The sequence below is a fragment of the Hemicordylus capensis genome, chromosome 2, assembly GCF_027244095.1.
Source record: "Hemicordylus capensis ecotype Gifberg chromosome 2, rHemCap1.1.pri, whole genome shotgun sequence".
Classification (NCBI taxonomy): Eukaryota; Metazoa; Chordata; class Lepidosauria; order Squamata; family Cordylidae; genus Hemicordylus; species Hemicordylus capensis.
Window position 1 is genome coordinate 202,017,358 of NC_069658.1, and position 12,349 is coordinate 202,029,706.

Genomic DNA, 12,349 nt, shown 5'->3' on the forward strand with positions numbered 1-12,349 from the left:
TACAAAGGAGCCAAACTACTTTAATCTTTATACAAAAATAGCACTTTTAAAAAGTGTCAGACATCATTACATCAGTAATTGGATTTTTTTTTTTAAAAAAAAAGCACATACATTATTACAAGATAAAACAGTCTTTTACACAGATAGACAAGAATTATTTTATTGCCAGTGTTACAGGTTGGCGTTTAAGTGTCTGCAGAATTGTGCTGTGAGCACCCAAGACGTAGAGATAGCTACCCACCATCCCCCTTCCTGGGAGAGGAGAGGACACAGAGGCGGCCATGTTTCTACACAAGAGGTTTTACAAGCCATTGGAGAGAATGAACAATGTTTCCACAAACATTAGCAGAGTCTGTGAATGAATGAATGGCAACTGGGTAGAAACCAATTTTCCCTCTTCCATTGCAAAGCCTGCAAAAAGCAAGCACTTAATCCTTTAACTAGTGTGTGTGTGGGGGGTGGGGGTGGGCGGCAGAATAAGTTAGTTGCTGGACTCCCGGTTGCCCATTTAAGTTAGACCATGACAAGATTAAAGCTAGAAAAGGCTGATTCAAGGCACAGGAGGCTAGTGAAGCTCTTAAGGCAGATGGCACTGGCTGGGCTAAATAGAATCCTTGGTATATAAAGGAAAGGCACATTTGCTTCAAAAAGAGAAATGCAAAATTGTTTTAAGAAGCTATATAGTAGTATATACAGGTCCTGCTGGGAGGGTTGTTTTTTTTTTGGCATATGTAAGATTCAGGGCCAGTTTAACAATCAGCAAAAATCAACAGATAAAGCTTTCTCCTAGACTATCATTTTAGCTTACAGTTAGGAGTTAATTCATGGAGGAACCATTCAAGCATGCAACAAGCTGCCTGCATCCCCCCCCCCGCCCCAAGTCAATGAGAAGGCTAAGCAGAAGTCTTTCCTCACTGAGATGCTAATTTTCGAAATGCAGGGAGGTTCTCCCAACTAAATGGGGAAGCATTCAATAATGCAGCCACCATCACCGGCAGCCTAATGCGGCAGTCCAGGAAAAATGTTTCACTGCTTGAGAATGCTGTCCCTATAAACCTGCTAGAAGAACACCGCTATTTGACATGGAGAATGAATAATGCCAACAAGCCTCATTCCAAGCTCATACATAGCAAAGGATGCTTCTCTCTCACAGTTTCATGTGTAAACGCTGGCAGCGTGCGTCATTCAGGCAGAACTCATCTTCTGGGAAGCAGCCACAAGCTTGTGCCTGCTAGCAATGGGTTATTCTGGCACAGGTCACTAGACTGAATCACCACTGAACACACTGCAACACAAACAGATAAAACAAGCAGAAAAGGGCAGATAAGAGAGCACACCAGGTGGCTATGCAGCTGCTTAGCAATACAGAAAACTCCCTTTTCGAAACCCCGTAGGCTCCCCACGGGGCATTTTTTCAGAGATACTGCAGGCCTTTCCCACACCAGACGCTTGAGACAATGCAGTCCTACTGCCCCACCCAAAGAGGGATATTTCTGTTAAGTTAAAAACATGACTGATTAGGGCTCCCCAGTAACTCCTCTGCCTTGCCTTAGCCCATTGTCTCATGTATACAGTTAAGGTTAACACAGCACAGCTAAGAATTAAGACTTCAAGGATCAGAGTCCTTGTTTGTGTACTGGGGACAGAAGTAGATATGAAGAAAGTAGCAGCCAAGCCCACCCTAGCAACAGAGGAGAGACTTGAGAGATACTTGACACAGCTCCCAGTTCCACAGACAAGTTCCAGGTGCGAGTTTAACAGTATGCAGGATTGTGACCACAGCATAAGGCCATTACTAAATAGTGCCACAAGTGAGGCAGGGGAGGCTCTCAACTGCCATAGGAAAAGTAAGATCTTAAACTGGACATTCATTTTAGAACTTCCAAAAAAAGAGGCACTTGCAATTTTTTTTGCAACAAAGCTTCCATTGCTGCCTTTCTGCTCAGCGATGGTACAAGATAATCCATTTCAGAGAACTAATGAGAAGAAAATACTGCCTGAGTTGAACACGTGGGATCCCTTCTCTATGGCTCAGAACCAAATTGGAAAGGAGCACTCTCAAGACTAGGTAGGGAGAGGTAACTTGGGAAAGATGTAAGCATGGTAAGATACAGGCTTTGCAGAGAGCGCGCTCCTTAATAACGACTAAAAATTTGGCAAATCACCATATATAAAGGGACTTTATTGGTCCATCTTGGACTTCCATTCTTGCAAAAAGGTGCACAAAAAACTGCTGGAGTAAAGCAAGCTAGCACAGCAGCATACCATATTTGAGTTTTGCAAAACTTTAAGAACATGAATACTGTTTTCCAAGGGATCGGAAGCCTCCAATACTCTGAAGAACATGTCCTATAGATTTAAAGAATATCAAGCCTCCTTTGATAAAGAAAATGCACACCAGAACAATGAACAGATAATGCTTTCATGCAGGTTGACAAGGTGGTGGTGGGCTAGTATCTGTCAACAGTCTACATAAAGGATGACCAGGACACACTACAGCCACATCCCTTTCCCAAACCTTTCAGAGCTCCATTAATTCCTGAGAAGAACTAGTTTGAAAATATGTGTTGAGGAAACCTGACTAAAAGACAGACAGACAGACAGACAGACACACATACACACACCCCCGCCTTTCTGGCATTCTGACACAAACTCCTCCTTGGCAAAAGGGGAAAGCATTCAATGGTCCGGGAGTTTATAAAAGACATTTATAGGGAGACCATCTCTGCAAAAATAACCTCTGAAATGGGAAAAACTCAAACATGGAAGTTTGGAGTTCTGTATTGCATCTTGCTAATTTATCTAGCGAATCTGCTCCTCTTGCCCTCCTGTGTAAAGTAATTTCAGCAACACTGTTACCTTGTCTGAGGAAATCCATCATAAAAACAGACCTGAACATTACACACACACCCCTTCTGAAGTCCTTATTTCATTGAAACTCGCAGCTCTGGCCTAAGAGTGACCCCAAGTCTGTGTGTGCAAGAGTCCCTCACGACCGAGGCAACACAGCTTCAGGGAAGATCGCTGCTAGCCAATCTTGGCCAAACCATGCCCTTGGCGTACTTTGTGCCAACAAGCTGTCTTGCATTGACTGATTCCCTGTTTGCCAAATGTGGTCTAGCAGAGATACTGGAACAGGAAAAGGTAGCAGTTATCTTCCCCCCCAATTTTGAAACACTAAAATAAAAATGAAGCTTCTAAGAGTATGACATTTGCCACTCAAAACATTTTGCTGCTGTTCCGACAGGTGATTGAAATGCATGAAGTAGAGAATGATAATCTTATTTACTTTTGACTCAAGGAAGTCAGCTTCTACAGGTGCCGTTTAGGATGTTATAACACTGATCACAGGCCAACTCATTTTTATGAGTTGCTTTATAAGGATTTGGTGTGCATGTGTGTACATGCAAACCAATCTCTGGTAAATCCTTTTCAGAGGGAGAATACCAGAAATCTGGATACTAGTGCCTCCCTTTCTATGCTGGGACAGAACATTCCATTTAATAAGGCTTGTGGACCCAAGTGTAACCACCCTACCCCCCGCCCCAAATCCCTGCTGGTACACTCCCTTCCACGTACCTGCCTCATTATAAAGAGTCTGCACTGACTTAGCCCTACTTTTCCCAACCCAACATCAGCTCAATCTATACTGGTAGAATCAAGAGTATATGGTGGGGGGGTCTCTCGTCTTCATAGAACAAGCATTACTAGCTCTTTCCCATGAAGGAGTGGCTCATTCTCAATATTTTTGTTTTACCTGAAAAGGAAGCCAAACAGCCCATTCACAAAACAAACGCCGGGATGTTCATCAGCACTGCAGCATTTACCACATGCCAACCCATAGCCAGATTTTTTTTGTTCTAAATATGGCATTTTTTTATCCAGGGGATGGAGAGAGGCAGAGCGCCTTTTTCCTTTGAACTAAAGGGAGGTTACATCTACCTTTGTCTCAAATATTGTAGGTTTAGCTAGATTTCTTTAAGAAATCTGAAACTGCAGAAGAGTGTGCAACCATGACTCCATACAAGCCAAGTGAACATCAGGAGTCACAAGCATAGGCATTAGGTCAGCGGTAAGAATTAAATTCTTAAGGAAATAGGAGTTCCTGAGAAAATGAGATGGCACCCCATGCAGCCCTGCCAGACGATATTAAGATCCAATGGCAGGGACAGAACACACACTGAATTCTGACTGCTTGTATGGCCTGTCAGGTGGTTATGGTGTCGAGAGGGAGGTGGCCAGCACACACAGGAGCACAACAGTGCTCCTCAAAGCAGGACTTGGAGGCCCCTAGAAGCACTCTGAAGCAAGGATAGGGGTGAACATCTGTATCTCTTGATGAAGAATGTTAAAATGAAAACTATCCTAGCATTTTCTTGGTACTTACTGGAAGTAGCTTCTCCCTCCACAAATGGCTCACATTGGGAATAGCTGCTCTGATTTTAACAGCCAGGAAAGAGAAAGGATATGGCACCAGCACAATATGGACTCCTTTGGCACTGGATAGCGTTGCCAGCACATTCAGAACAGTCAAAACACACGGAACATGATGGCTTTGCAGAAATGTCTAAACTGTCAGGAGGATTAGAGGCCATAAGGCCCTGCCCTCACCAAGCCTCTCCAATCAGTCCTCCACCCCTTCCCATCACCCCTGGTCTTCACGCAATCCTCTACCGCTTGTGATGGTCACCAGCCCCTCAGGCCCACCTGCACAGCCAAACAGGTGTACAGGACAAGGGATACTTCTTGAGAGGGAGGGAAGCAAGACCCAGGTTTGGGGTGCTTTGCCCCACAACTTTGTTGAATATGCCTGTCAAAAACAGTTTAAACAGAACTGGAGAAGTGCTACGGGGCTTCACAGCAATGCAACAATATGAGCTAAGCTGTCCAGGGTGCACATATTCCATTGCTAAACAGTCACAAAAAGGTAGGGACCCAAAGGTTAGACACAACTTGTCCCACAGTACAAGTCTCCTTAGCTAAACAGTCAAGACACATGTAAAGACTCTGCCTTTTAAAAAGGGCACCATCACGCTTAACATACATGGCCTGTTATTCATCTGTGTGTATAACAGGTTACCTGGGCTTCACTTCAATTGTGAGTTTAACATATAATCTCTCTTTACCACTTCATACTGGAAGCTGAAAAAGACTTTCCTCCAGTTGGTGCCAAATTCTTACATTTAGAGGCCTGAAAGTGACTGCAAAAGTTAAGATTTCTCTTAATGAACTCAGTTACTTTCTCCCCTTGTGCCGTGCTTCTGTCTTGCCCTTGGCAAACTCAGAAAACATGGGTCATGGACCCTACCTCTCCAAAAAAACCAGCTGATCTGAATCTACACAGTCAGATATACAATGAAAATAAGAGAGAAACTTCTCTCCAAACAGAGAAAAATGAGGATTTAAACACAAACATAAAGGAAAACAGTTCAAAAGGGAAAAAGTGGGGGCAGTGGAAATGTTGCCCAAATGATGAGAGGCGGGAGAGAAATACAAACCTAAAAAGCCAAGCATACAAAATGCTAAATTTATGTTTTTATAGCTATAATGTAAAATGCAATATTGCATCTGAACAGAAGCCTGAGCTCCACCTAACAGCTCAGTGAGTTCCAAGTTAAGGCATCCGGACGATGACCAAAGACTTTGGTCACAGCAATTTTAAGCTCTCTCAAAATAAACACATTTTAGTTTTATATAATTACAATAATAACAATAATAATAATAATATAGATTCTTTTTCTGCTAAAAAGTATTTCAATGATCATATACATTTAGAACCAAGGCATGATGGCATCTGGGGTACCTAATAAGGACGTGGAGACTTTATAGGTGGGGAAGAGAAAGCAAAACATAATGAGGCAAATACCTCTGGGCCATCCCGATTTCCCCCGGTAATTGCATCGGGCATTCAAGGGCTGACCTGAACAGCAGGCCTTATTCTGCAGCCAGTATTCCTGGGAGACAGAAATGGGGTTCTGAAGGCTGCTGGCACAGCCGAGTCCCCCCTTTTCACTATGTATGTAGCGAGAGAGATCATCTCTTGGACCCATTGCTACCTTGAGAATCCTGTGTTTGCACAATGCCTCCACTACGCAGTCCACCCTGCCTCAAAATCCATTGCCACTGATGTTGATTGACTGGAGATCGGCCACTTGCATGACATTAATGCCACTGCTGGCAAGACGTGCAATGCCTTCGGAGCAGATGGCCTCCATGGCCACCATGTTAGTCGCAAGGAGGGCCGAGGGTGTCGCTCCAGCAGGGCCCTCTGCAGCAGCACTTGTGTCCATGGAGACAGCAGAGGCATCCATGGCCACGTTGTTGGGGGCACCTCCCTTCTTGTTCTGGTGGGTTTTTATGTGCTTGGAGAGGTGGTCACTTCTCATGAAGCGCTTGGGGCATTCTGGGCAAGCAAACTTCTTCTCTCCTGAAGAAAAGAAATGGGCATGAGACAACACAGACTCACTCCACACTCGAGAGACAGAGATCTAAGAACGTTCACCAGAAAGTACTTGTGATCGAAAGTCCGCAAGAGCCAGCTGGAACCTGGCCACCATTACCCATGCTTCGGTAGCATCCAGCCTGGATTATCCTAATAGGCTCTACATAGAACTGCCTTTAAAGATGGTTCTGAAGTGTCAGCAAGTGCAGAATGCAAGGGCTTGTTTGCTGACAAGATCTAGTTGCAGAGAGCACATTGTATAGTTTAGTTTAAATGCAACAGAAAAATAAAACATTCTGGCTCAACTATGCTCCCTCATATATGTGGCTATTATGCTGCCCCTTGCTTTGTCTTTTCCACTCAAGGTTCATGTATATGCATTCTTGAGTAGACCAGCATTACAAGAATGCCACCCATGACTCCTTTCCAGAACCATGAAGGAGCTTCAGCAGGCCTTGAGTGCTAGTATTCAATCAAGATGACTTATTCCTGATGTCTTAGGACAGACATACCTGCCAGAGGTTGGCTGGAAGTTCTGCTGCTGTCATTTGCTTGTTTTGTCTTTACATGTTGGCTTTTAAAAAGCTTGGTTTGCTCTTACTGTATTTGTGTACCTTATATTGCAAGTCACAGCATATGATTCTGTCTGCAGAAAACTGATCAACAGATTTCGCACCAACACCTTCCTTTTGCAGTACTTCCTATCTTTACATCTGTTCTATATTTTACAACCATTAAACATATCACACCCTTGAAACTCCTGTGACGGAGAAAAACCATTTGTGCTACTTTCCTAAATTGGTACCGGAAGGGTTATATGTGTGGTGCTTCCAACAGGAGCACTGCTTGTAGCAATGAATGCTTATCCTGCATAGGCATGTTTGGCTTTGTACCCATGATCTTTAAAAGCTGTTGCCATTCTAGCCTTCTGCAAAGCAGTACAACTACTAACTGGCAGAGGAGCGAGGCCCCCAAGCACAAATTCAAATGTGGATTGAAATTAGCACACAGCACAGCTATTCTGGACTGCAGGACTTCAGACTGGTGAAAATGAAATATGTTACTAGGGACGTGCTACCACACCCTGGATCAAAATGCTGAGAGTGACCTGGAGTTGCAGAAGCAAATCAGAGAGGTGTCAAAGACAGACAGAGCTGTAATAATGGGCGACCAATTACCCTCACATGGGCAAATTCACAAGTGAGTATTGACAGAGAGGCCACATTTCTAGACATGCTAAATGACTTTGCCTTAGAACTGTTGGTTGTGGAACTGAGTGGCAACCAAAGGGAAGGCAACCTTGGACTTAATCCTGAGTGGTGACCAGGACCTGGGGCAAGATGTCAGAGTTGTAGTACCACTGAGGAACAGTGACCATAGTGTGATCTAATTCAGCTTATATGCGAGTGGAGCACTGCCAAGGAAATCCAACACAGATATGTTGGACTTCTCGGGAGAGGAGAACTGTTCTTGTGGTAGCAAGCATGACTTGTCTCCTTAGCTAAGCAGGGTCCGACCTGGTTGCATATGAATGGGAGACTTGATGTGTGAGCACTGGAAGATATTCCCCTCAGGGGATGAAGCCGCTCTGGGAAGAGCAGAAGGTTCCACGTTCCCTCCCTGACATCTCCAAGATGGGGCTGAGAGAGATTCCTGCCTGTAACCTTGGAGAAGCCGCTGCCAGTCTGTGAAGACAATACTGGGCAAGATGGACCTATGGTCTGACTCAGTATATGGCAGCTTCCTATGTTTCTATGACTTCAGAAAAGGAAACTTCTCAAAAGTGAGGGGATTGGTAAAAAGGAAGCTGAAAGGGAAAGTCTGGAGGGTCAAATCACTCCAGAAAGCATGGAACTTATATACTAAGAAGGAGGAAAGATACCACCAAGTGCAGGACAACACCAGCGTGGCTAACAAGTAGAATCAGGAAAGATATACAACGGGGAGACTTTCTTCAGAATATGGAAGTCCTGACCAAATGACGGAACATACACTCTGGCAAAAGAAATGCAAGGAGACAATAAGTGATACAAAATGAGAGTTTGAGGAGCATCTAGCAAGAAGTGTCAAGGGGAATAACAAACACTTATTTAAATATATCAAAAGCAGAAAACCTGTCAGGGAGGTGGTTGGTCCCTTAGATGAGGAGGACATGAAAGGGATTATTAAAGGAGGATAAGGAGATTGCAGTGAAGCTGAATGAGTTCTTTGCATCTGTCTTCACGGCTGACTTGGTCTACTTGGACTTCCAAAAAGCTTTTGAAAGTTCCCCACCAAAGGCTTTCGAGTAAACTTAGCAGTCATGGGATAAGGGGACGGGTTCATGCATGGATTGGTAACTGGTTGAAGGACAAGATCTGTCTTGGAAGCAGTGCTCTTTAACTTGTTAATAAATGATCTAGAAGTTGGGGTAAGCAGGGAAGTGGCCAAATCTGCAGATGACACTAAACTATTTAAGGTAGTGAAATCCAAAACAGATTATGAGGAGCTCCAAAAGGATCTCCCCAAACTGGGTAAGTGGGCAACAAAATGGCAAATACAGTTCAATGTAAGCAAGTGTAAAGTGATGCACATTGGGGCAAAAATACCCCAACTTCACATATACACTGATGGGGTCTGAGCTGTCAGTGACTGACCAGGGGAGAGATCTTGGGGTCGTGGTGGACAGCTCATTGAAAGTGTTGACTCGGTGTGCAGCAGCTAGGAAAAAGGCAAATTCCATGCTAGGAATCATGAGGAAGGAAATTTTGAAAATTAAAAAAATGCTAATATAATAATAATAAAATTATAATGCCCTTATATAAATCTATGGTATGGCCATATTTGGAGTACTGTGTACAGTTCTGGCCACCATATCTTCAGAAGGACATTACAGAACTGGAAAAGGTGCAGAAGAGGACAACCAAGATTATTAGGGGCCTGGAGCACCTTCCTTATGAGGCAAGGCAAAGCATCTGTGGCTTTTTAGTTTGGAAGAGGCAACTAAGGGGAGACATGATCGAGGTGTATAAAATTATGCACAGGCAGCCAAAATGGTAGAATGTTGACAGAGATAATTTTTTCTCCCTCTCATAGTACTAGAACTAAGGGTCATCCCATGAAACTGAAGGCCAGGAAATTTAGGACCAACAAAAGTACTTTTTCACACAGCACATAATTAATCTATGGAATTGTTTGCCATGGGATGGGGTGGTTGCCACTAGCTTGGATGGCTTTAAAAGGGGCTTAGACAAATCCACGGAGGACAGGTCTATCAATAGCTACTAGTCTGTTGGCTATAGGCCACCTCCAGCCTCTGTGGCAAGATGCCTCTGAATACCAGCTGCAGAGGAGCAACAGTGGAAGACAGGGCATGCCTTCACCTCTTACCTGTGGGTGACTGAAACATCTGGTGGGTCACTGTGTGAAACAGGATGTTGGATTAGATGTGCCTTGGGTGTAATCCCACAGAGCTGTTCTTATGAGAATTATAGGTTTGATGTCACCCCAGGCTCAAAAGGCCCTCCTGGTTTCAGGATGTTAGCATGACAGGGAGAAGGCTAGGCTTAAACCCTTCCCTTGAAAAGCCAACATGTCAGCAAGTTATTTACACAGAACAGCATTCAGACATGCAATCTGCACATATGCATGCTGAGCAGCTTGAAGTGATACTTCCCAGGAAGGATGGCACCATGTGCTATTTCTATACCTTTGAATGAGCTCCAATTAAATAAAATGAAGACAGTGCATGCTTTTCATGGTTGGAGCTTTTTACACTGTAAAGGAAGGATCCAAGTGTGCACCTGAAAGGCCTATTGTTCATCTTACATGGATGGTCAGCCCAGGATAATAAGCATGCACTGCAGAAACGGTTCCAGACGTTCTTACAGCATTTTCTCTAAACCCTCTTTTGCCCAGGGTCACTGGGTACTGCTTTCCCATCCAAGGAATACCAGATACTTGCACTTACCTGTGTGTGTTCGCTTGTGTCGCTGCAGCTCATCACTGCGTGTGAAGCGCTTGCCACAAAACGTCCAGGAACACACAAATGGCCGTTCCCCAGTATGCCACCGGAGATGAGCTCGCAGGTGAGATGTCTTCCCATATACTTTTCCACAGCCTGGCATGTGGCAGATATGTTGCTTCTTTTTGCCTGGATCCCCAGAGCTCCTAAGAAAAGTAACATGTGTAGAGTCAGAGCTGACTAGACAAATAGGCTTGTTTAGTGTTTGCCTTGCCTCACAGTGTGCAAGAACCACCAGAACTGCACATAGAGATCCACAGTTTTCTTGGTTGGTGAGATAGCGTGTAATTTTCTGAAGACAGCTTTGCTTGTCCAAGAGCAAATACTTTTTCCTACTAAGCAAGAGCAGCTGATCCTAGAGTAAGCAAGGTGCTACAGTTGCTAACCAGGACAAGAATGGTTGGTTGGTAAATGTGCATCATATGGAAATGCAAAAAGCCAGCCCCCTTCTCCACAAACTGTACCGGTGGAGACGGGTCTGCTCCCTTCTACAGGATTCTAAAACAACTGAAAGGGGGCTTGCAGACACTGCCTTCAGTGTGTGAATCTATTAATAATAATAATAATAATAATAATAATAATAATAATTGTTTACACAGTCAGACAGGTATTATTGACTGGTTTGTTTTATCCAGACACCGAGTCCTTCCCAAGGACCTGGGATGGCTGAATTTATCATCAATACTGTTGGTTATTATAGATATCGTTGCAAAATATAGGCTGTTCCCAGTAAAGCTGCTTTTTTGTAATTGGCTGGTGGTGATTTCTGTGGCACCTATGGTGTTGAGGTGCTCTTCAAGTTGTTTTGGAATTGCACCTAGGGTGCCAATTACCACTGGGATTATTTTGGTCTTTTTCTGCCACAGCCTTTCAATTTCAATTTGTAGATCTTTGTATTTGGTGATTTTTTTTCTATTTCTTTTTCTTCTATTCTGCTATCTCCTGGTATTGCTATGTCGATTGTTTCAACTTGTTCTTCTTTCTTCTCGACTACAGTTATACTTGGTGTACTGTGTAGCAGATGTTTGTCTGTTTGTAGTCGGAAGTCCCATACTATTTTTGCATCTTCATTTTCGACAACTTTTTCAATTTTATGGTCCTATTATTATTATTATTAGGATTTCTATACCACCCTTCCAAAAATGGCTCAGGGCAGTTTACACAGAGAAATAATAAATAAATAAGATGGATCCCTGTTCCCAAAGGGCTCACAATCTAAAAGGAAACATAAAATAGACACCAGCAACAGTCACTGGAGGTACTGTGCTGGGGGTGGAGAGGGCCAGTTACTCTCCCCCTGCTAAATAAAGAGACTCACCACGTTAAAAGGAGCCTCTTTGCCAAGTTAGCATGGGTATTAGATGGGAAGACATGTGGGGCTATACTCAAAGCAGCCCAACAGATCTCTACCTGGCCTGCTCTTAAAAACTTTCAAGAGTGAAGAGTAACATCATCCCCCCTACCAACCCATTCCATCACTGAACTGTTTTGTATAGCATTTAACTCAAGCCTATCATTTCCCAATATAGGCTTCATGTTGGGTCAAATGACACATTCTTCTTTTGGCAGCCTTTTTAATGTTTTTGAAAATGTACCACTGATCTCCCTTTATTTCCAAGTGAATAGATCTGTTACAGCCATTTTCCCTCAGTCTCAAACATCTTCAAATCCCTTCCAATTTATCAGCCTTCAACCTGAAGCTAGCACTATGGGTTACATTTGGCACTCCTATAATACTGTGTAACTTAATAAAGCTCCTGTTTTAAAAACCAGAGATCCTGAGTCACTGGCCACTGTTACTCAAATAATCAGGCAACCAATGAGAGGCTAATTCAGGTTCTTGAATTAGCGGTGAGCTAATGTTTCTTTTCATTTTTGTAGATTTGTCACCTAGCCTATTCCAC

At 43.6% G+C, this 12,349-nt stretch overlaps 1 protein-coding gene across 5 annotated transcripts in view; it reads right to left on the bottom strand.

Annotated features, from left to right (window-relative positions):
* The window catches only part of SP1 (Sp1 transcription factor), a 193,398-nt gene continuing 181,049 nt past the window's right edge, over positions 1-12,349 (bottom strand). For all 5 annotated transcript variants that reach the window (XM_053290698.1, XM_053290696.1, XM_053290693.1 and 2 more), the window contains 2 exons: positions 10,392-10,591; positions 1-6,427 (listed from right to left, as the gene is read on the bottom strand). In XM_053290698.1, coding sequence (XP_053146673.1) covers positions 6,108-6,427; positions 10,392-10,591 — 520 coding nt within the window. In that variant the 3' untranslated portion in view covers positions 1-6,107. The remainder of the gene's footprint in view (positions 6,428-10,391; positions 10,592-12,349) is intronic.